The 25,122-nt window shown below is 46.5% G+C and overlaps 1 protein-coding gene across 1 annotated transcript in view; it reads left to right on the forward strand.

Annotated features, from left to right (window-relative positions):
• TMEM132D (transmembrane protein 132D) overlaps positions 1-25,122 on the forward strand; it is a 184,383-nt gene that overhangs the window by 53,592 nt on the left and 105,669 nt on the right. Inside the window, exon 3 of the mRNA XM_063416100.1 lies at positions 20,355-20,501. Within this exon, the coding sequence (XP_063272170.1) occupies positions 20,355-20,501 (147 nt within the window). The remainder of the gene's footprint in view (positions 1-20,354; positions 20,502-25,122) is intronic.

Here is a 25,122-nt window from a genome sequence, read left to right on the forward strand (position 1 = left end):
TGGGTTGTTTTTGCTGGTGGTTTGTTTAGAAAAGGGGATGTTTGGGGTACTACCAGTGCCCCAGTTTATGGGATCGATGTCAGAAGTGTTGTTTTCTTCCCCCGGAACTGTTTAGCTCTCAGTGGAGAACGCATTAGTGGCTCCTTTGTGGTCAGAAATGAAGCAATGTGCAAGGTGCCGTCAGGGCTGTGCCAGCAGAGGTGGGACAGATGCCGCGGGTGATTGGCACTGACAGGGTGTGGGCTGCCTGCTCCGCGGTGCTGCCCCTGCCATCCATCACTCTCTGGAGATGTCACCGGGCTGTGCTCGAGTCCTCCCTGCCCGGGCAGCCCGGGCACGGTGACAGGGCCCTGCAGAGCCCCCCTGCCCCGCTGCTGTGCCACCCAGGACTGGTCACCAGCACCGGGGTCACACCCAGGACACCACGGACGGGCCCGGGCCAGCTCCTTGCACTGTCCCAGTTACTGCTGACAGGGACAGGAGCTCACTTTTAGCTGTATGTGGGTGCCTGAATACGTAGAACGTTCTTGTAAAACTCTGGGTCAAAGAACTCTTCCTCTAATATTCTAGTAAAACACGAAATCTCATCCAGATAAGGATCTTTCCTATTTCCAAAGTAGTTTTAGAAATAAAGGCTAACTACATTGAGGAATAAGACATTTTGTGGGAGGGGAGGTAATCTTTGATTTGAAATTATTGGAAAGGTTTGACTTTACAGTGTTGCTTTTGCATTTTTTAAGGGTAACATTTATCCAGGATGAGCACACTCATATGAAATACATCAGCCAGTCTCAAAGTGCATTTTTGATCACAAAAAAAATTATGGAACATTAGTTTCCTACTTGTAATGGCAAATCTGAGCCCTTTTAGATTTTCGAGGTTATTAGTTGAACAGATCTGACAGATCCTTGTAACATCGGTGTAAAGCCGTGGTAATGAACTGTCTTTGTCACTTTATCAGATGTCAGTCTGCACAGCATCACTCACCTTGCAGGAGTTTACTCCCGAGCCAGCCCCGCCCCTCCCATGGAATTCCCATGGGGATGGAGTGAGGGGAGCTGCTGTTACAGAGTCAATCTTTGTGCTGGTTGATCTCTTCAACCCCATCACACAGAATACCAATAGTAATAGCCCGGGGTAGGCAGTTCATTGCACAGAATAATTGATCTGTATTAGAGTAGATGGAATCTGATCTAAATCTGTAACAGCTTCAAACGGTGAAACTGAACCCTGGCTGTCATGACAGAGGTTTTGCCTTTGGGGTGTTGGAACTGCACAGCCTGAGGTGCTGGGCATCACTGGCTGAACTGGTGGGGCCCTTGGACACTTCAGGACATCTTCAGGAGCTTCGTTTCTGCAGCACAGGGCTGGGGATGCATTTCTGTGTGTAATGTTTGAATAGCCCTGAGTGCAGGGAAGAGCTTGTGCTCAGTATTTGGAGCCTGTGTCCAAACTTGAATATTGTTTTGTTTGCATTAGTTATTTTTGAGTGCTCTTTGAGTAAAGATGTTTATGTTCTCCTGTTCTCCAGGAGGAAAAGGGCACTTCCCCCATGCTCTAATGTGGGTTTGGTGCCATGCAGGAACCTCAGCCTGTGCAGTGGCCGTGTCTGGCTGGGCTAAAATCAGAGAATGGAGCTCACAGAATCTGATGTGGCCACTTCAGTGGCTCTCTGAGCAGTTGGCTGGAAGCAGGACAGACATCTGCTCTCAAGAAATGCAGGGACACTTCATTTTCCTACTTATTTTTACTTGTGGTTTACCTGCTCCTTCCTCAGCTGTGCCTGCTGAACTCTGGTGCACTGTGCCTTGTAAAGGCTTATCAACAAAAAGATATCTCTTCATAAATCTTTAGATCTAATGCCTAAAAGCTCTGAAGGGTTTGGGTTTAAGGTTGTCATCTTTGTGAGGAATTGCCTATTGCCAGTATTCATTACTCAAGCTAACAGATACTGAAAATGGCTTTAAATCCCCTGCTGGGTTTTCCTTGCTTGTTTGCTTTATTTATTATTTTATTTCATGGATAGGATTTCTTGCACATAGGTCCTGAACTGTGAGTTCATCAATGAAGGCTTTTTTCCCTCTGCAGCTAGAAATGCTCATTGCCTTTGATTTATCAAATAAAAATAAATTAATTCTATGTTGAGAGACCCTTTCTAAACCATGTCTGTGCTCCAGGTTTAGCAGAGACAGTAATTGCTTTGCCAGTCTGTCGGATGGAGCAATTTGTAAACAGTGAGGGAAAAATGTCAGTCATCACCAGCTGAAGTTTTGTTTGTGGACGAATTCGAGCCCAGGAGGGGAAAGGCAATTTTGGGTGTTCCCACTGCAGTTCAGAGGGGTGTTTACATAAACAGGGGGCCTGAAGGGGCTGGGCTGCAGCACAAGGCTGGAACCAGTGGTGTGAGTTCTGGCACGACTTTTGATTAATTTTAAACATGTTCAAAGCCTTTTCAAGAACCACCTTCTTTCTGACCATACAGATGTTCAGCCCTCTCTGAAACTTGAGAAGGAAACCAAGCTCTAGGATTTGACATCTCTGGGACCTTACTTTGGACATGCAGGGCCCTGTCCAGGTTGGCAAGTTCCAGGAATTCACTGCAAGTTTCCCAATATCTCTGAATAATGAAGGAACGGTGGGGATTTCCTTTATTGTATTATTCTACCTTCTTGACCCTTCTGTTAGAGGGAATATATTATTAGTTAAAAATTCCCAAAGTGAGATACCTGCAGAGAAAAGCTCTATGCATGGCTTTGAGATCTTATAATAATTAGGTGGATAAAACAATTAGGAATGCCTGAAAAATCTCAGTATTTAGCTAGAGATGTTTAGGCTTTCTTAGCCACCCAGAGTTGGGGATACTTTTCAGCTGTGAGGGAAGATAGGAAGTGCTTGGTTGTGCAGTTTTTGAGAAATAGACTTCAAATCTCATTTTGGGAAGGTTTTAAAACAGTAAGCTGCTCACCACAGGCTTGCAAACGGCTGAACTAGGACCTGGCAGAATAAATAGGGTGGCTGCAGGGAAAGAACTGAAAGAGAAAAAGGAGGAGGGAAGAAAGAAGGGCATTCCCCAAGATAAATTAACATCTGTGAAATAAGACACTTCTAAATGTATGCTAATGGCCCAAATGCTTCCATATACAATTAAGTAATAAGTCCCAAGTTGGCAATATCATCCCAAAACATTCATTTACCCAGAGAAGGCTCCGCTGGGACAGCACAGGCACCGTAATGAACTGATGTGGGCAGGAAGACACGGTGATGCCTACTTCAGAGGGAATTACCACTCTCATAATGCAATTTACAACAAGAATTTACTTGTTAGAAGAGTTTTTCCCTCTTCATTATGACAGTGTAATTATGACTCCAGTGGCTCTGCATAATTTTGAAAGGAGTGAGTTACCAAAGCTTTCCTACTGAGTGTTCTCAGGCACTTTGAGTACAGGACCGAGGGCTGTTCTGATAAATGATAATCACAGGACAGCAGCTGATCTCATCCTCCTTCGCTGTGTCCCACCTACAATGGACTTAATGTGCTTTTTTCTTGCTGTGTATTATTATTTATTTATCAGTTTTATTTAAAAGAGTAGCCCAGTTCAGCACTAACAAGCTCTGCTGCAGTACCTGCAGCTCAGAGAATGTTCCAGATCCCCTGGAATCGTGGCCTGAGCGTGTAGCAGGGTGTGTGTGGTGAGGCTGCTTGGCAGGAGTGCAGCAGTGCTGGCCCCTGGCAGCACACTGAATTCTCTGCAGCTCTTCATCAGAACAAGTGCTCAGTGCCTCTGTGATTTCTTTCAGAACTCCATGTAGATAGTGAAGGATGCTTCCAGTGCCTACTCAAAGCCACAAGCAATTTATTAAGTCATTGTCAAGCTGACAGTCTTTCACTTCAGCCTCTGAACTTGCACGAGTGCATTTGAGCATGGGAATAATCCTTGATGTTCTGTGTCCCCTCTAGTTGTGTTCAGGTTTTTGTCTGTGTTTTCAGACCAGCCAGGCACCACTGGAATAACTGCTCTGAATAGACTCAGTCTTTGTTTTTCTTCCTCCAGTGTCTTAGGAAAAGCTTGTAAGGATGGCACTCGGCAGAGATTGCTCTGGCCTTGTCAGACAGAAACTGCCTGTCTGTAATGTGCTTTTTTCATTTCTCTGAGAGCCACCCAGAGATTGACTGTACATTTGTTACTTAAGACAATATTGGCAAAATCTTTTTCAGTTATGGCAGACTCCTCATCTTCACAGAGTGGCAGATGTGGCTTTTTCTGGGAGCTGGGCTGGATGTGCTGGGGCCCGGAGAGATGGCTCAGCTGAAACCGAGCTCTCTGCACGTCACTTGGGAAAAAACCCAAACAAACCGCATGTATGAAGTGTAGAATTCATTCACAGAGGTGCTGGCAAGGATTGTCAGTAGTCAAAGACGATGTTCTTTGGAGGACTGTATGGATTATGCTGCTAAATGTGCCAGGAAGCTTTGGAAAAACTAGAAATTATTTGTATGCGGTTATCTGATTATTTGTATTCCTTAAAACTGAGTAAATGCTAAGGCAGAAAAAAAAACAGATAAAAAGGACTTTTGCACTTAAAAGATTGATTTTATCTTTAGGTTTCACAGTCCTTTACAAAAAATCTCTGAGTGGATTTTGCAGTCAAGTGAGCTGAAGCACGAAAGCAAAGCGAGGCTGAACTGCCCCGTGTCCAGGAGAGCTGCTCCTTTCCCTTCAGCCCATTGCTGTGTGAAACACTGCCACGTTTGGAGATGGCTCACACCGTACAGGGGAACAGCAAGGAATTTTTCCTCCTTTTGTGATTTAATAGACTCTTCTGCTCTGTTTGCCCTCTGAGGGAGCCAATAGATTTAATATCCAATTTCTCTCATCTGCTATCAGAATGCAAATGTGATGGCAGATGAATATACTTTCAAGAATACTTAACCTAATGGGCATGTAAAGGCTGCTAATTATCAGTTGTTTGTCTCCTCCTGTATAATGGTTTTCAGTAATAGGCAGTACCACACACTGAGATCTTGGTGTGGGCCAGGGACAGATTCCAGCACAGCTTCTCCTGCTCTTACAGTGGAAACAAACTAAAAATGCAACATACTCCTTGTACTTGTTCCATTCAGTACCCTGTGAGTACTAACTGCAATACCAGGTTAATAATCAAAATTCAGCATTTAATCCCCCTTTGATCCAACACGTGTAGCAACAGTGACAGACTTTTCATCCTGTATGTGCCACACAGGCACGAATGTAGACAGAGCAGACAGGGCGTTGTGGCTGATAAAGGATCCAGCCTGCAGCTTCTGACCCTCCCAAGCCCCATCCTGTATGGGAAAGAAACAAGGAAAACAGCTCAAGGTTCATTACTCTCAACTTTGACAACAATGATAAAAGATAAAAAAAGCGAATGGAACAGCAACAGACAGAGTAGAAGCTGAGCTGTCCTGCTCCCTAACTGCAGCATGTTAAAGCCACTGGGAATAAACTACAGTGGCCTGAGCTGGACTGGCAATAAGCACAGCAGTTTGTGTTGTATTTCATAATACATGTTTTCATTAAGACTGCCACTATTAGCCAACACTTTTTGAGATTTAGTTTCTCTTCTGTGGGCTGAAATATTTCAGCAGAGCTCAATGTGGACTGATAAGCTGCTGGTATCAATCGGATGTATTCTTCTGAGGTGAGTGTGAGTAATAATCTGCTTTTCCCTGGAGCTGGGGTCCCAAGAGCAAGGACAGAGTGGGGCTGTGCAGAAGGGGAGGCTCAGAGGTGCTGAGTGCAGGTCCTTGCAGGGTGCAGTGCAGCTTTGGGGCTCACAGCTGGCTCAGAGGGGCTGAGTGCAGGTCCTTGCAGGGTGCAGTGCAGCTTTTGGGCTCACAGCTGGCTCAGAGGGGCTGAGTGCAGGTCCTTGCAGGGTGCAGTGCAGCTTTGGGGCTCACAGCTGGCTCAGAGGGGCTGAGTGCAGTTGGAGCCTTGGCACTGAAGGGGTGTCCAAGGAGGGGGAGGCTGCGGCCCCTTTGCAGTGCAAGAGGGATTCATTTTGTCTAAGAGGAGCTGCAAAGTCTAATTGAGCCATAAATGTAACTCCCCCATCGCTCCCTTAAAGTGAGGTGCAGTAATCATGGATTTTTCAACTGAGCAATGTAAAGTTGAAAATGAGCTGCAAAATGTGTTTAAAAAGCTCTATTTTCTAAGTGATTAGCTCTCACTAAATCTGTGTGGCAGCATGTGATCAGTAACAAGCCCAGCTCTATTAGAATACTCTTATTTATGACTGACCAATATAGACTCAGCTGTCATCACTTCACTCTTACAATCTGTTTTCTAAATAAAATCACAACTTAACCATATGCTTGACAGAATTATGTAGCAGCTTTAGTGTGTTTATTTTTCACTCTGCTGTATGCATCAGTCCACACTCGTTTGAAAGTCTGTTCTTTATTGCTGTTGTAAACTCAGCTGGGCCATTCATGCCCGGTGGGTATTCAGGGAAAGGCATTCAGTCAGATTTGTCCGATGATGCTGCAGAGGAGGCAGCGTTCAAAATCCTTGTGAGGTGCATTGCCCTTCCTTCTCGACAATTATAGCTTAAAGGGTTGAGATTTAGAGAAAATTGTTTGATGTGCCCGTCTCTCTCTTTCCCCTCTCACTGGCAATCAATATTCCTTACAAGATGAAACAGGAGCGAGTTGTTCAGATGCTGGGCGTCTCTTTGGTTTGGCCAGCATCAAAACAGAGTCTGGGTCCCTGTGCCACAATCATTTAATCTGTGGAGAATGTTATCAGCTGATTGGGGCAATTAAAGCCTGGCCAGCTGCCTTACAGAGCTCAGCAAGCGGCCACTCAATCTTTGTGGTTCCTAGGGAAGGGCTGGCTGGAAGTCAAACACCGGGCATAAACAGAGAGGGAAGACAAATGTATACATTTCAGTCCCAATAACTGGGAGTTCAGTACGTGTCGGAATTGCTCTGCATTCCTCTGGAGCTGTTAATCCAGAAGGGATTGTCTCCCATCCCAGTACAGAGTGGGGGAGAGGAGCGGGGTGCCAGCTGGGCGTGGGGCGACCACCGCGCACCCCTGGCACACCCCCGGGGCTGCCCCCGGAGCCAGGGGCTGGCCCCGGAGCCCAGGGCTTGGCCCCGGAGCCAGGGGCTGGTCCCGGAGCCCAGGGGCTGGCACTGCGGCCGGGGCTGGCCCCGGAGCCAGGGGCTGGTCCCGGAGCCCAGGGGCTGACCCCCGGAGCCAGGGGCTGGCACTGCGGCCGGGGCTGACCCCGAGCCCAGGGGCTGGCCCCCGAGCCCGGGGCCGGGTTTGCTGTGAGTCACGGCTGGTGGCCCCAGGGTGGTTTCCAGCACCCCGACCTGGCAGCCAGGGGCTGTTGCTGGGGCTGTGCTCTCTGGTGCCGAGGAGCTCCTGGGGCTGGGTGTGGCAGAGGAAATTCGGGGTGTGGGATTTGCATGGGGACATGCTGGTGCTGGATGTTTGCAGGGAAAGGGCCACCAGCTGATTGATCTGCTTGGCAGAGCCAGCATTTGTAGGAAGTGAGGAACTGGATACGCAGGCTTTCCTTTTCCGTATGTCAGTGCACCTTTTTAAATGAGAAGCACTTTCAAATATTTCAAAATCATTAGAAAAATGTGTGAATGTGTGCCCTACTGTTTGACAGAGACAGCTTGGAAAATGTTGTCAACAATAGCACTCTTCCTCAGAATTACAGTCTGCAGTATAAACCTCAACAACAAATCAGGCTAAGTGGGGCCTGGGTTGATCAAATACATCACAGTAGCACAAATACCATACCAGAGATCCCTGGAATCCCCAAAACCTTCTACTTACATGTCCGAATTAAATGAGTCACATAGCTGTTGTGTTCTGATATTGATACATGGTGTCTACAAAGCACAAGTCTAGAGTTCTTCTACTTGGTGACAGGGAATTTAAAAATAGGTTTATAAAGGGGAAGATTAATTTGGTGAAGTGACAATAATTTCAGAATAACAAAATGTTTATCCATAATAGATAGGGTGCCATCTCTCTGTTCCTTTGTGCGCACTGAGCACGCCCTGCTTTTTATCTTATGTAAATTATGAACTGCCTTGCACTGTCAGAAGTTGTACTTATCTTTACTAAGCACTAATTAGTAACTACACGGCAAAGGCCTGTTTTTAATGATGTGCTAACAATGCGGCCGGATTGGACAGTGTTAGAACAGGTCCCTTTCCCTGCTGCAGACAGCCCAGGGACCCTTCAGGGAGTCCCGAGCCCTCGGAGCATCCCGCGGCTCAGGAGAGGCTGTGCTGGCTTGGTGAAACCTCATCCTGACCTCTGCAAGTCCGGGGTCCTGATGGGACCTGCAGCGTCTTTGCTTTCAAGGGGACTTCACAGAACATGGAACTTGTGAGAAGAACATTGAAAGTATCTTGCTGGAATTAATTCTGAGCTGACTTATTCCAAATTTCGTTCAAATCAGACAGTGCAGATGAGAGCTGGCAATTTGCATAGACACAGTAATTTGGAGAGGGTGTGCAGAAGAGCTTTTTAAAATCCACATGGAGTTCTTGTCCTCAGTCTCTGGGTAAAATCTAGGAAATTCTCAATTCTAAGTCCTTTTTTTTCCCTCTGACTCTCTTGTTTGCTCAAGTCCAATTATTCAGAACCAAAATATCCTATTATATCATGGGCTAAATAGGCACACTTTGCAGCTGTGTTGGGAAATGAATGAACAGTTGAAACTGTGACTCTCCCATATTGCTGTATTATCACTGGTTTGAGTATGTGCTGCAAAGAACATTTTGAAGACCAGGTTTCCTTTTGACTTTGAAAGGGACATATGAATTACTGAAATAATGAGCTGAGGTCTTATTTTAAATCGCATTCTGTTTCTTTAAATTATGTTCTGCTATAAATTTCAGTTTTGTCTAATGTTGCATTTAGCCATCTTTGTTTTCCAGCAGGTTATAGTCTTTTCCTGCATCACCACTATCAGCAGCAGCTTCAGTTTTAATTAATTCCCTGTTCTGAGCAGAGCACATCTCAAGGCAGTGCCATGGCACTGATCAGTCAGTGCATAACCAAATATGATAATGCCTCTGATAAGCAGTATCACACCCAGTGACCCACTTTCCACATTTCAGTCTAACTTTGCTTCAAGGGCAAACTTAATGAACATTTGACATCAGGTAATTCATTCCAGCTGCACCCACCAGAGCTGCTGACACAGGAAGGATTTCCCCACAGCCCTGCCTGCTTTGGGTTCTCCAGCGCTGTCCTGGTTCCTCCTCCCTTCGGAGTGGATTTCCCAGGCAGGTGGAACGAAAGCTAACGAGTGCAGCCCTGTGCTGCTGCAGAGCATCCACGTGTACAGTGATGGCTCTGCCAGAAACTCGGCCTCCTGGAGGGAAGGTCTTCAAATTAGCCTTCAGGAGGGCCTGTCACATTTATTTTTTTCTATTTTTCTTTTTCAGTGTGTACCATTTTAGTAAATCTCCTCTAGCAGTCACTCCTAGACTACCAGTCGGGTATTTTTGGAAGAGGAAATATTGCTTTATTTAGCAGAAAACCTTGGGGCCGATTTATTGCCCTTTGTAGCTCCAGCCCTGCTGCTTTTGCTGATGACCCTTGGTGGCCGTGCCCCGTGCAGAGGATGGTGCTGTGTGCCAGATGTGGCACAGGTGTGCCAGATGTGGCACAGGTGTGCTAGGAGTGGCACGGGTGTGCCACGGGTGTGCCACGGGTGTGCCACGGTGCCCATGGCAGCTGCTGCTCCAGCCAGCACCAACCTCTGCTCTCAAGGCCAGAGCAAGGAGCTCCCAAAACAGAGAATGAGGTGTCAGGAAAAGCCTCTCCAGAGGAGGCTGCTCCCACACTCCCCATCCCCATGGACTGAACATTGCAGGATGAGACTTTAGAGACTGCTGGATTTAAGCTGGTTCTCCTCAAATCAGCCCTGTTAGGACGAGTAGCTCTCAAAGATGTTTTCAATATTAGCAAATAGGGATTCCTAAAACACGTTAGGAGGTTTTTGTCACTGAGATATGGCTGAATTAGAAGCTCTGCTGTGGATTTCATACAATCCTAATGGACTGTAATCCTTGTAATACGACAGGTTTGTGACTGAGATTACTAAAATATTTATCCCTGGCATCTTTCCTTTTTTAATCCATTTGTTTTCTCTCTCTAAAGTGAAAATGCATTGACAGCAAACTAGAGGTCTTCCATCAGTCTCTTACCACAGCCAGCGCTAAAGCCAACAAGAAAGGCTGGGGGTTTTGAATAACATTTTTTACACTGTGTTTTCTGTATTTCCTGACAAAGACACTTCCAAGAGAACCGTTATAGCCACACAGAGGAGACTGACATTTGCTTTCTCCCATTTAGAACAGCCTGTGCTGTTCCCCCAGCCCCACACTGACCTTCTGCAGCTCTGCATTGTCCCCTCGGGGTCCCCAGCTCGGGGCTGTTTGCTCCACCCCAGCACGCTGATGAGGAATAGGTTTAAATCTAGATTTAAACACTGCAGTGAGTTGTCCCTCCCTCCCCCAGCCCCTTCCAGGGCTCTTGTTGTTGTGCTGGTTTTGCCCTTTGCTGGGAGCACGTGTGTCATGTCAGCAGCAGTTTGCTGGGGCTGGGATGACAGGGCTGTTGTTTAATTAGTGTCTCTCTGAAGTGCCTCGGGCTCAGAGCCACCTTTGGTGTGGGCTTGGAACGGGGCTTCAGAGGGGGCTCCCGTGGAAAGAATCAGCGTGCAAAACCCCCCAAAGTGGTAATTTCACTGTGAGCTGTGGGCTGAATTCTTCATTGCCCTCTGTTGATTTTTCCTTCACCTCTGCGATTTGGGAATGAAAAATTCGTGTGCACTTGAATTCTTGCTCAGCCCATGTTTTAAGTTCCCATATTCTGTTTCATGGTGTTTAATTGAGCACTGATGAAGGACAGTGGGGTTCTCACCCGTTTGAATCCCACAGGAGGGGCCTTGGAACAGTTGTGTGCTGGGACAAGAAGGCTCTCACTCCTCCTCATCTTTCTTACATTGTAAGGCACAAGTAGAATAAAGCAGTCCAAGGATATGCATGAAGTTTGAGAGGAGATGTAGTTACTGGTTTTTCAGGATTTATGTGTGGAGAGGATTCCCAGCTGCCTTTGTGTTCCTGCACAGTGGCTCTGTCTTGGAGAGCAATCAACAGGGAGGTTTTTGTGTTACTCCAAGTGATCTCTTCTGCTTGTTTGGATCAGCCAGGCCTTTTCTGTGGCTCTTCCAAGATTAAAGCCACAACCATACCTGTGCTGTGACATGCACTGGAGCTAACTGCTGCAGCTGGGTGCTACAACTCTGCATGTGCCCTGCGTTAAGGGCACAGCATAATTCTGAGCAGTGTCATTTTTGTATTAACTGAACTCCCTTCTGCATCAGTGGCTTTGCTGAGCTGTTGGGCTTTGCCTGCAGCAGAACTCCTTGCTGCTATTTAGCAGATGTTGCTTTGGTGGCCACTCGTGCAGATGACAGCAAGGTGGTTAAATGTAGCATTATAGAGCTATGGTGTTCAGCCTGGATTTTGTGTATATAACAAAACTTCCTATTCGAATTGCTCAGTGAATATCTATTTTATGCCAACGGCAGCTCTTTGGAGCAAAGCAGGCTTTTTTCTCCACTGAAGAATCCGCACCCTTTATTCCTACACTTCCTTTCCATTCTCTCTGGCGTGGCCCTGATGCTGTAGCCCTTAACTAATGTCAGCAGGAATCAGTGGAGCTGCTCCCAGGAGGGAGGAGGCGCCTTTGCAGAAAAGGCTCTCAGGATTTTTGCAGCAAGGACTGTTCCATGTGTTTCTGTCTCTCAGCTGCTGCTGTTTGAACATCTGACACCCATGTCACTGAGTGAAGGACAGGCACAGCACATGGGTCCGTGGGTTTGTACAGCTTTGGCCAAGCTGATGTAACAGTCCCACTGCTGTCAGAGGCTCCTGTGTCACCTCCTGGGGGGAGCTGCACACAGCAATGGATGAGAGGATTCCTGTGGAACAGAACTAAGCAGTCCCAATTTCTGTGATGTCCAGAAGATGATTTTATCCGCAGCTGTGAGGAGTTGCTAGGGAACAGAGCTGACTCGTTTGTGCTGATGGCTCTTCGTTAGTGCTGTGGAGCAACGTTCCTTCTGCTCTCAGCCGCCTCGTTCTGGATTGGGATGTGACTTGGAAATACCTCAGAGCTGTCCTGCTGCTGGAGTTTGAAATGAACTTTTAGTAAAGGATGTTTTTCAGGTCCCTTGCAGCAGCAGCCCCGTTCAGCAGCAGCGCTGGGGGGTCCCAGGTGTCACCGTGGAGGGCTGGAGGGGCAGGCTCAGTGCAGGGCCCTGGGTTCACACAGCATTTGGGTTCAGTCCCTCCAGCACAGCACAGGAGCCTTTTTAGAGGCTCTTGATGCTAACTGTGGTTGCTGATACATTTTAGCCTCAGCTAGAAGTGCTTGCTTCAAGATGCACGCTCCTTGTCACTGAGCATCAGGCAGCCCGGGGAGTTGGGGTGGTGGCTGCTTGAGGAGTCAGAGTTCCTGTGGTTTTGGTTGCTGGCAGCATCCCTGCATTCAGGTCTCGTGAAAAGGTCATTGGCCAGGTCATGGCTCTGAAGGAGTATCTGCATCCCTCAAAAAATTGCCTTATTGTGTGACCTCAAAACAAGAGACCCTGTACCAGGCACTGCTTTTCAGATAAAACCAAAGAATTGCTTTGGCCAACCCCATTACTTCTTGGTCTATATAGAGAATATAAAGGTCTATTCCTATCTCTGCAATTTTTTGGAAGACTAGTAGTGCACAATTCACCAGTTTTTTCTTCCTTTTTCTATGCTCAGTGTTCTCAGCCCGTTCAAGTGAATCATAAGAATTCCCCCACTTGCTGCTTTCCTCTCTGCACAAATGTGCATATGTCCACAGAAACACAGAGAGAAGTGTCCTACAGCTCTTTGGAAATGTTTTGTTATTCTGTTCTCTTTCCTGCTCCATCTGCAGTGGAGGACTGGGTAATCCATCAGTGCCCTCCTCTCGTGGGCTGTCCAACACCAGCCTCCCTCCCGTGCTGTGGTGCTGTTTCAGAATGTTTTTCACCTGTGAAATGGGGCAGATGGCACTTTGCTTTCACTGCACAGAGTGCCCAGTACTGTGCTTTGTTTTTCCTGTCCTTTCTTAAATCTAAGTCTAATTTTAAAAAATTGCTGGTTGCACAAGCTGTGCTGTTAGCAGCTTTGCTGCTGTTTGGCCAGGAATAAAAGGGATGTGCTGCATTGTTTGCTTTCCTACAAGCAATTTAGAAAGATTTCAGACCCTACATAATATTTTTTGCATTTATTTTGGAAACAGTACTTTGAAGCAGTCCACAGGGCTCCCAACCACTTTAAATCAGCAGGCAGCACTATTTATCTTTGCCTTTCATTTTTGTAAGCAAACACCTTCGTGCACAGCCTTGAATCAGAAATGATTTGCTGTGCTCTGGTTGCTGGTGGTGCCCAGAGCTCTGTCCTGCAGGGGAAGGTGCTGGGGAGGGGATCTCCCTCCTGCTCCTGCCTCGAGCAGCCCAGAGGTGCAGGGAGAGGAGGGGCACAGCCGGGCTGTGGGCATGGGGCAGCCACGAGGTCTGTGACAAACCTGCTCCTGACCTCTCTGTCACGTTGGGAGTCCCAGGGTGACTCCTGCTGGGTCCTGCAGGGCTCAGGATGCTGTTCTTGAATGACTCTGGAGCTCTGCTTCCTGAGCTTCATCATTCAGGGTCTTCCTGGAAAAAGATCTAGTTCTGCTTCCCACGGAGAATGAGGCCCTCTGATGCCTTGTTTGGTGAGTAAACAGAGGTCAGAGCTGCAGACTCTGTATTTATACAGTTTCTGCTTTAAATCGATTTGTATGCATCCTTTCCTTTTGGCTCTCCAGAGACTTGTGTGTTTTACATCTTGCAGACCGTGTTTTTAACAAGGACTTTGTTTGAAAGGCACAGGAACAAAATCTGAATGTGTGTTGTGTGCATGTGTGCAGATACCTGTCCCTGTGTGCATGCACGCAAACTTCAGCCACAACAGGCGACTTTGGGCAGCCCGTGAGGTACACATTACAGACAAATCTATTTTATTTAACTCCTGGTATGCACAATTCAACTTCTGAAGCCTAAATAGGTCTTGTGCCCTTTCGCTAATTAAATTTCATTATAAATCCACCTGGGCTATGTTTCTGTAATATCTCTGAATGACGGTGGCTTGGTGTCTGTGTGGAATGGGTTTTCCTCCTGAAATGTTAATTAGGTGGAGAATGTGTTATGCTTTGGAAAAGCTGCATTGCAAACCCATAGATAAACAGATTGATTTAATTTTAATCTGCTTTCATGGTGATGCATAATGATAACTGGTTTCTGTCTCACAGGGCTGAAAACCGCAGACCTTAATAAGAGTTTGTGGGTATATCATACAGCTTTAAATAGCTTCTGTTGTGCTAGACTGCTCTCCATAAATTATTCTAACTCCATCAGCATCTCAGGGACTCCCCATTCCCTTCTGCTGTGGATTTTCAATCAGTGGAACTATTAGTGTAATCTGAAGAAACTTGGAGGTATCTTCTCTGAAAACAACTGACAACACTGGTTTGTACATCAAGTATTCAAGGGGGAGAGCAGAACCAGGAAAAGCCTTGCAGAAGCCAGCTCTGCAGATGAAATCACGGCATCCAAATCCTACCTTTTCTAAGCCATGCCAAAATTAATTATGGAATTAAAGCCAGGCATTCAGATGGTTGCTATGAAGTGTCTTATTACATGACCTATTTTTGTGATCTGCCTTTCCTGCTGAGCTGAGGAAGGTGCAGTTCACTTCAGCCAGTTCTAGAACAGTTAGTTTAAATGGGCCCTTCTCAAATACAGCTTCTTCCATTGAAAGAGTTTCAACTTTAAAGGTTTGTTCCTGCTGGGGAAATAATTTTTGGGTTTAATGGTCTAAATTTCTTCAGGGGTTCATGGTAGCTACAGATCCAGAAGGCTTTTGTATGCTTGGTTTTCATGTGCTCACAGCAAATATGCCTTAAGTCTGACAAAAATGGGCTGAGTTGTGCCTGTTTTCTCAATGACAGACACGTTTTATTTTTGACTGATGATCAGAGAGCCTCTTTCAACCTCAAATTCTGTCCTATATTAGCTTCAGCCATAAAAAGCAATGAAACTGCAGAGGGAGGCAAAAGAAGAGTATGACCTTAAAGTGCATAAATTTAGCATCACCCTAATGCTGTACATAAAATTGAAGATGGAAATGCTGGGAACACAAATTCCAGCGGCCCTCCTTGTGCTGTGGAATGGTTAATTTGGTCTAACCCACTGAGGGCTTCTCAGATGGGAATAGATTTTGGCCCAAGGATGGTTTTTCAGGGAGACTGGAAAGAGAAAGGGCTGGCTGTGCACTGGATTACCTCTGGGCTTTGTTTTCACTGTGAATCTTGGCTTCGTGCTTCACCCTCTCACTGTGAAGTCTGGTGAGCTCTCTAACATTCCTCATTCCCATTCCAGCGCTGTCCAAGAGCTTACCAGCTTCTCTGGCACTCACAAACCTGTCTAGCCCATATTGCCTTCCATTCTGGTACTCCAGAATTTAAAGAAACTCTGTCCTGAAGTCAAGCCGGAACATTTGTTGCTGTTTTCTATTGTTTGGGGATATTTTTGTGCATTTGAATGTGACTCTTTGAGCACAGAGGCCTCAGGGAGGGGAGGAGGTTGTGTGCAGGCAGTGAAACATCAGGATGTAAATGTCAGAGCGAAGTGTTCTGGTATCAAAACTCATTTAAGCACCACAGAGCTCCAGAATGACCTCAGGCCCTGCAGAGATGTCTGCATTTAATGTACTCGCAGCGTTAACAGGGATCATTCTGCACGCTCTTGCCAGCAGGAGACAGCTCCCAGGGACTTCTGTGACTGCATCTACAGCTTAGTCATGCCACGATTGCTGTCTTGATTTTAGATCCCGTGGTAGCCCTGGCCTCACACTACCCGATTTTCAAGCGTGACATTTAATTCTGGTCTTGATAAAGACCCCGAGGAGGCCTGCCAGCTCCTGCCTGGTGTCTGGAGGGTGGCTGGGTGTGCCCTTCAGCCCCTTACGGCCTCGGGGGGTACAGACAAGATGTTCCCAGCTCCAAGAGCAGTAATCTGTTCTTGGATCCAGAGGGGATGTGGAAGGAGCCTGTGTGAGGAGCAACCCTTGGCATTGTCCTCACAAAAATGGGCTCTGGGCAGTGAGAGATGTTGGGCGTTTACAGGGTAGGGCTGGGAACAGCTGCAGGCTTTTGTGCTGGGAGTATTCTGCTGACTTCTATCAGGGCATTTGGCTTTCCAGTGAGTCAAAACTGACCTGATTTCTGGGTCTCATGCCATGGGAAGCTGTGCTCAGGTCTCTTTGCTTGTCTTTGGTTTGAAATGGGGTGGTGGGAGGAAAGCCTCTCCCCACCCCTCCTGCTGCCATCCCTGCTGCCAGAAGGAGGTGGATATTGGCAGAGGGGAGCTGCCATCCTGCCCTGCTCTGCGCTCTCTCCAGTGCTGGGTTAAGGTCAGGCTGTGGGCAGCAAGAAACACTGAGGAGAAACAGAAATAGAAGCCCCCTCTGGTTATTTCTGAAATGCTTTGGGGAGATGCGGTGACAAGGCAAACTCACAGGCCACTGTGATGTCTGATAGGTGCCTGGGAGCTCTCAAAAATGCCCCTTCTGCAGACAATTTCTCTGCCACCTTCTCGTGGTCACTGGTGACAAGATGACAACCAGCGGTAGCAGGGTGTTAACAGCCTCTCTTTTCTTTTCCTCCTTTGATGTTGAAAGTAGCTCCCTTTCTGAGAAGGACCATGAAAGGTTCCCACAGATCTTTGCCCGGAGCACTTACAGTAATGAAAAACTAACTTCAGTGTCACGGGTCTAAAGCATCTTTATTTAGAGCTCTTTAGGGGTCGGATTGCCTGTTTATTTGCACTCTGCGTTGGAAAGGGGGGTGTGATACTTGTGTGCTGCTTGCAGGGCACTGCGGAGGGAGGAGAGAGGGGAGCCTGGCCTGGGCAGGGAGTCCCAGCCCTGCACACCTTTTATCCAGCCTGGGCACGGTGTCTGTGCCCTGCACAGCCTTTATCCAGCCTGGGCAGGGAGTCCCAGCCCTGCACACCTTTTATCCAGCCTGGGCACGGTGTCTGTGCCCTGCACACCTTTATCCAGCCTGGGCAGGGAGTCTGTGCCCTGCACAGCCTTTATCCAGCCTGGGCACGGTGTCTGTGCCCTGCTCACCCTTTATCCAGCCTGGGCAGGGAGTCTGTGCCCTGCACAGCCTTTATCCAGTCTGTGCCCTGCACATCCCTGGCTCTGATGTCCTGCCTGTCCCAGGGCTGTGTGTGATCTGTCCTGGGGACACAGCCGGTGACACTGTGCCATGGTGGCACTCACAGCAGGCTGTGGGGTTGTTCAGCAGGCAGCTGCTCCACTTCACCCAGCACTTCAGTAGGGATTTCACAGCCATTCGCAGCCCGCAGTAATGGCAGGGCTGAAAGCCGAGCGCTAACTGCTTGTAAACTGCAGACACCGGAGATGCTAAACCAGACACCTTGATAAATGAGAGAGGACACCGCCTGCATTTTAATTGGAGTTACAGCCTGTTCCATCACTAGAGTAAACACAGCGTTTAGTGGGTCATGAGATAGAATTGGGAATCGCTGCCTTTATGCACTTAGGTAATGCATTTCCTTGATTTCAGTTGTGATATATTGATTCTAGGAGTTCCTTCTGGGTTTGTTTTTTTTTTCCTTCTCCCTTCCCCGATTTGTACCCTGTCAGCATTGACGAGTTTTCAGGGGCTGTGGACTCCCCAGGGCTTTGTTTGCCGTGATTGATTTGGTGCGAGGGGCGAGCTGCTCTGGAGCCTCGGTAACTGATGTGTGAGCAGTGATCCAGAGGTAAAGAACAGCCAGGAAGGTGGTTAAGGATGGGCTCCTCGTTCGAAAAGAAACAACCCCAAACCAGCCACGGTTCCAATGTTTATGGCCTTCCATTCCTCCTCTCCACAAAACAGGCTCTGCCCAAAATGAAGTGATGGGCACAAAACCCTCCAAGGACTGCACTTGCTGCAGCCCGGCCTCGGTGTTTGAGCAGACTTACAACGTGTTGTACCTGCACTGTTAACTGAGAGCAAACAGGTGGAGGAGCTGGGCCATGCAGGGTTTTGGGGTGTTGCAGCTGCTGTGTACAACACACTCATGGTACCGAGGGAGGGGCCGGGCTGGCAGCAGGGGCTGCAGGAGATGGAAGCAGCCCCTCACTCACTGCTGCAGGAGATGGAAGCAGCCCCTCACTCACTGCTGCAGGAGATGGAAGCAGCCCCTCACTCACTGCTGCAGGAGATGGAAGCAGCCCCTCACTCACTGTTGCAGGAGATGGAAGCAGCCCCTCACTCACTGCTGCAGGGAGAGCTGGAGATCGGCTCAGCTCCACCAGGCTGGGACTCTGCAAATGCACCAGCTCAGCTCAGCCCCCCAAATCCCCAGGGACACCTGCAGCTACAGCAGCTGTGCCAGAGAGCCCCAGCGTGGGATGGTTCCCTCATCCCAGCCACATGAGCTGCACTGGACCTGGGCCGCCCCAGTCCCCTGCCGAGCTGGGGGGATTTTCCATCACTGGTCTGAGCTGGTGCCCTGCAGTTTTCCTTCCCTGAGGGGCAGCAGGAAGGCAGGACCAGATGCCAGTCCCCAGGAATGGCTAAAGACACGTGCTGAGAAACGTTTCACCCAGATGTTGTGGCCTTTTTGTACCTCCCTCTCTGAGACGTAGTTTCATTTCCACTCTGCTTTGACCACTGATCTCTTTTCCTGAGGGATGTCTGCTCTAGCAGCAGTGACTGCACCTGCTTAAAATTCATTTTGTGAAATTAGTGTAGGAAAACTTGCACAAAAACTGGCAGCCTCCCTGTATTTATTCTTCCAGGTGTGCTAAGGAAATTGCAGCCACTGCTAATGAGTTAGTGCTGGAAGAAAGGAGATATAATCCTTTTTGTTCAAGACAGTTGAAGGAATCCTTTGGCTTTTTATTCTGAAAACATCTGTGTGGATCTTGTCCTTCAAAGATTTCCTGAGCAATTTCATGCGGGGGCAGAGCTGACGGGGCTGTTTCGCTGCTGTTTGCAGCTCTGTGTGGGAGCAGCTGTTCAGACAAAAACCTCACAGACCTCTTTGGGGTTTCTCCCCAGAACTGAGGACTTGCCTTGCACTGAGTGGATTTTGTGTATGAGATTTCAAGCAAATATAATTAAACTGTCATTTCCTGACACCTCACAGATGAGGCTGGACCACAGTGGACTTGTTGTAAACACGTTCAGGAACCAGAAGTTAACACCACCAGGGACTCCTAATTCAGTGATTTGGCCAACATTATATTTATACCTGTGGGGTAATTCAGTAGTGCCCTGGGGTACAAATTTTGGAAAAGAGAGAGGCAGAATTTAAGAATGGAGCACCTGATGAGAGGAATTGAAGCAGATACTTGAAAGTGCATCTCTCTCCATATAACGACCCTGTTCTCCACTTGTGGTTATTATTGAACTCTAGTTTTTATTCTGGTTGTTCTTTTAACGTGCAACTCCAGAAGTATTATGCCAGCACATGAGAATTAGAAAGTACCTCTCAACAGGAGCCAGTCCAGTTTGCCACGTGGCTTTTCCTATTTAACCTGTCATACATGGAAACAGAGCTCCAGAGAAATCAGTTGCTTCAGGAAAAACAAGAATTTTTTAAAATAACTATTTTTAAGTTCAGAGCTGAGAGGACGATTCAACCCAACACTATTAAAAAAATGTTATGTACTCAAAAAGAGGTATGAAAATGAAAGCAAAGATAAGGATTTTGTCGTCTTTGAATAATCCAGAGAGGGAGGAGAGAAAGGGGGGATTTTGCTTGTAGTGGGGCCTACCAATGGCTCTTCACTCCAGCACCCAGCTCCCTTCTTTTTACACCAAAAATGGTATTTCTGCTCCAATACAGTGACGTGGAGCCAGAGCCTTAACGTGCCCGGTGGTGCCCACAGTGTGGGTAAGGGAGGAGCAGGAGCAAGGAGCCTGCTCCAGAGCACACCTACCCTTCAATCTAGGACCAAAGCTGTCATTACCATGAGCTCAGGCAGATTTCTGTCTTGATAGAATTTCTTCAAAATCCAAAAGTCTTAATTAATTCTCTCATCTCTTTTCCTTCCCCTGCTGCTGAACTCTTAATGGGTGGCGTTGTTTTCTGTGGGGCAGTAACGAGGACACGGTGCAGAAGTAAGGACTAGATGGAGCTGACATTTGCTATCTGATTGCTGAGACACCTCCTTGTTCCCCTAGGGCGAAGGTGAAGAGAGGTGTGAAGGTTTTCAGCGTGAGAGCCAGCAGCCCCTACCTGTGGGACATCCGGGAGAGCGCGGATCCCAGCGGGAAATCCGCGCCGGCCGTCGTGGTGTGCCAGAGGAGAGCTGCTGCCCCTGACAGCAGGTAGGTCTCACCCTCAGCCCTGCTCTGACTCATGGCTGCTTTCCTTTGCCAGACTTTCAATGATTTCAGGGCATTTTCCTGTAGTGCTCCAGGAGCTGCTTCTGGAAAAGCTGTGGCTCTGTCTTTTTGCACTGCATCGCTCAATCCCTTTGTAGTCATGGCAGGAATCGCTTTCTCCTTATAATAACTCAGATTCTACTCAATTGCTTTGCTATAGTATGCTGAATTTTGCTCATCTAAAGCATGTATTGTCATGTATCTGACTGAGTGGCAATGGGCAAAGCAGAAATGTCTGTGTATGCCAAGGTGGAAGCCTCCTATGCTGAGCACACTCTGTCAAATTCCTTAAAATCCCCCCTCAAAGCTGCTGGAAGGAAGTATGAATATTTTCATTGACTGAAATGGGCATTGGATCAAAATCAGAGATTACTTCAGCGATGAGTTTTCCATCACACTTTATCTTGTTGGGCCCATGGAGTGCATTTGCCTGATTTCTCCTCCTCAGCAGGAAAATAGAAAACAGCCTCCTGGGGGAATTGAATCTTGGCAACTTAACTTCACTATTCATCATCCAGTGGCAATCCTTTAAAATGACCCCTGGTACACAAAAAATAAATTATTATGTCATCTTTCATGCAGTGGTTGTGCATTCTGTGTGCTTGCACATGCTGAGTATAAACATTGCTGGATGTTTATTAAAAGAAATCTGAGCTCATACACAGATTTGACTGGGAAGAAAATCCAGGGAGGACAAGGTATGTGTGTACCTCTGCTGTAACTCCTGGTTTGATTTGTTCCATCGAGTTCTCAGCTGAGATTTTCTGGTTTTCTCACTTTTGAGAACTTCTTCCTCCCTCTTTGTAAACGAGTGCAAATATTTGCAATGCGTTACCCAGTGTATTGTTCTCCTCATTAAATTCAGTCGGATCTGTTTAGCTGTGCATTTTAAAAAGATCAAGCATTACATGAGGAGAGTGGAGTGTGAGCTCTGGTTTTTGGAAATAATTTTATCCTTATCTAGACATGTTTGATGTCACCAAATAGGCACAAGGAGTAACAGTTAAATATTGATGTCCCTTACCAAATTTTTTGCCTCCATAGTTCACTTAGAAATTGCACAAACTCTGTGTGATATTCTTTAATTTCTCCTAAAAAGCAGAGGTCTGATCACATGGATGCAAAGGTGGCAATGTTAATTAACTGCAGACTCAGTACCTTTGTGTTCCTGATAGTTTTACATGGATCAGAAAATAGTGTTAATAAAGCTAACTCAGTGTGACAAGTGTAATTTCACGGCTTAAGGAGGCACTTGTGCAAGTGCCAAACCGGAGCAGAGCGCCCGAGCTCCTTATCGGGGTCTGAAATATATCCGTCATTTTGTGTGGAGAGGTTCTGGCACCGGCAGCTTATCGTAACAGGATTAACATATAAATATTATCACAGCCAGCAGGGCGTTTGCAGATGAATATTAACAGCAAATATTATGATTCTGTCTGAGAATAACTAATTAAGCCCATCTGTCAAATATGATTTGAAGTTCTTGTGCCTTGCCTATTACGGGTTGCGACAGTGTTCCAGATTAATGGTGAAGCAATTAGAAAGTTCTCCCAATTCTTCTGATTTCATTCTCAGGCTGTAATAATTTCGTAACTCTCCAAGTCCTGACCCAGGAGATTATCAGATGGGTTTACTGCTTGTAGCATCTGTGCAGTGCTGCTGTTCTTCCCCGTGAAGCATCGATCTTCCACCCTCTGCTGTCAAGGGGTGACCAAACAAGCAGAGAGCAAACGGTGTGGGAGTTAAACAGGGATCAGAAATGGGACTGGGGAATCCCTTCAGACTCTGGCTGAGTCGGGGAGATGCATCCCAATCTGTGCCATCCTTTACTCCTGTCCTTCGGAATCCGGCTGATTTTATTTTTGTCAGTTCCTCGTGTAGTGAGGAGGGTGAGATTAAGGACTCCTGCATTTCTGACTATTTTCTTGGGTTGGTGCTGTTTCTCCCTGTACCTGAAATGTGCCAGTGGTGGCTGAGAAGAGGAACAGCCCCAAGCTGAGGGTGTGGACTCCTGCCTGTTCTTCCCCTGTGATTGCTGTGGACTGGCAGCGTGCCGGCTGGGATGGGCCTGGAAGTCACTGGGGTGGCTGAAAATGGAGATTTATTGGGTTTTCCTCATCTGCAGGACACACTGATAGCACTTCCCTCTACCCACAGCTGCTGGGGAGACATCAGGCAAGAGGTTGTGATGTGATACTAATGGGTGTCATGATCCTCTTACGATATTCTGGTCATGTTTGTGGTTTTGGGAGTAAATGTTTGTTATTCCCATTCCATTACTGTTCTCTGTGCCTGTGGCAGGAATGAAGCCACTGATTCAATCAAATACAAAATAATTATAGACAAAGCTTGGCTCTCTCTGAGTGGAGCCTTAATAACCATTTCCTGCCTTAACACCAAAAGTATTTCAATTATATAATGGATAAACTTTGTTCAGCGATTCCCTTTCTCTTTTTCTGGAAATGTAACAAGGACAGCATTTGTTCTGATACCTTTCCTCCTCAGTTCCGTAGCACTGAAGGAGTTGCTGGTTTGTGCTGCCTGAAACCAGATGCTGCTGTCAGAGAAACTGATTTTCAGTTTGAACTACAAGGGACTAAATCAGTTTGTGGGAACGTGGACACAGCGAGAGACAGTAACAGGATTTTCTGGGCTATATCCTTCATTTATTCCTGCGGCTCTCATTTGTTCATAGTACTGTATTTCAGTGCTTAATTTTCTTAACACTTTCATAATTGAGGAAATTAGCTTGATATTAAATAATAACAGAGGACTGGAAAATGTGTGGCAGCATTGCCTTTGATTTTCCTACACAGAATTTCCCTCTGTAGCAGTGATGCCATTGTCCTCAGTGCCCCGCTCCCCTCATTTCCACTTGCAGTTATTAAACATTTTCACGTTGTAAATGCACCGAGCTATTGCCTCACATGCCAGAACATTTGATGGACTCCCAGGAGTGCTGTAGTCCTAAAACACTTCTGAAGCCAACAAGAGCAACAAATTTAACATAAATAACAGCCTAATGGCCACAATAATTACACTCTGTCTCTTGCTGCTGTTCATCAAAATGCTTCATAAAAGTAGTTTAATGTTTTAGATCACCATTAATTTTTTTCCTTGCTTCCATGTGCTCACATGACTTTATCACCTAGAAATGTATTATTGCTTGGAAAGAGAAATTTCTGCTCTAAAATGAGAGAAAAGAACATGTGATGTAGTAAAAAAAAAAAAATCCCCTTTTACTTTGTCACATCACATCCTATGGGAATCACATGAACTTCACTTTGTCAGGATGAAATAAAAGCAAGAAAGAGATTGCAGAAATCAGACTTTCAGAAGGGAAGGTACTCAGGAGTGCACAGAGCCCAGTGGGTGAAGGGCTGGGCCAGGCTGGATGTTTGGGGATTTTGGTGGCAACCTAATGCATTCTTTGTGAATTCTAAGCAAAAAAGATTTCTCCTATTCATTTTTAATCCTGGTTTTAGTACAGGGAAACAGGAGGGAAGGAGAAAGGTGACACTTTTATGTGGTTCCAAAATCACTTTCTGAGAATGATTATTCAGCCCTGAACAATTGTCTGTTCACTCAGCATTGTTGGTGCTGATGCAATGCATTAGGATAGCTATTGTTGGGCAGATAGAATATCTTCATTTAATTCGGAAACAGCAGAGTTTAACTCCATTTCTGCTTCTGAGCCATGTGGGTAATGATCTGCTGTAAACATATTTACCCTGGGTTCTTTTAGAGTTTTGTGCTGTGTACGCTTTGGGTTTTTCTGTTTTCCTTCCCGTGTTATTAGAAACCTCCAGGCTTCCAAGAGTTTGTCTGCTGTGATAATGTGAAAGTACTGAACATCTCAGAAGTCATGTTTACATTCCTCTGTTTGAAGGCAATTAGTCACAAACCTCCATTTCTCATTTTAAAGCTTAAATGTGCCCTCAGAGAGAGAACCCCTTGAGATGCTGAGGCAAAATAAATCTGTCTGAACCAAGCCTCAGTGCATTATTATTTTACACACTGACCCACTTTCTCCATATTTTTTAAAAGAAAACTATTTTATTTACAAGAAATGCAGAATCTTTCTTGAAATCATTCAACTCAGTGCTAATACACTGAAAAAAAGGTTTATGGTTATCATCTTGAATCAAATCAAAAGGACAGAAATGAAATAATAACCAATTATTAGATAAAGGTTTTATTAGCCAACTTTTTCACCTGTTGGCTTGAGACTCATTTAAGAACAAAAATTGCAGAAAGCTCTTCAAAGGCATGGGGGTGGCCTTTGGCATCTTCGGGGGGACCCCTGATTCTGGCATTCACACAGAGGAGATAACACAGGGAATTTCAGATTCCCTTTAATCTCAGCTGAATCAGGGTTCTCCTTAGAGACCAAGTTCCTGTTCCTGTGGTTTGGAGCGAGATGCTGCTGAAAGTGGGAAGGGTGAGAATCAGCACTGCCTTTTGAAGCTGTTAAAAATTAAATTCCCTCGTTCAGGGATCATCATTTTGAAATCACTAACGAATCACTGCCGTGGTGCCCCAAGTCTGCAGATTTCCTGGAGCT

This window comes from Prinia subflava, chromosome 19, assembly GCF_021018805.1.
Source record: "Prinia subflava isolate CZ2003 ecotype Zambia chromosome 19, Cam_Psub_1.2, whole genome shotgun sequence".
Classification (NCBI taxonomy): domain Eukaryota; kingdom Metazoa; phylum Chordata; class Aves; order Passeriformes; family Cisticolidae; genus Prinia; species Prinia subflava.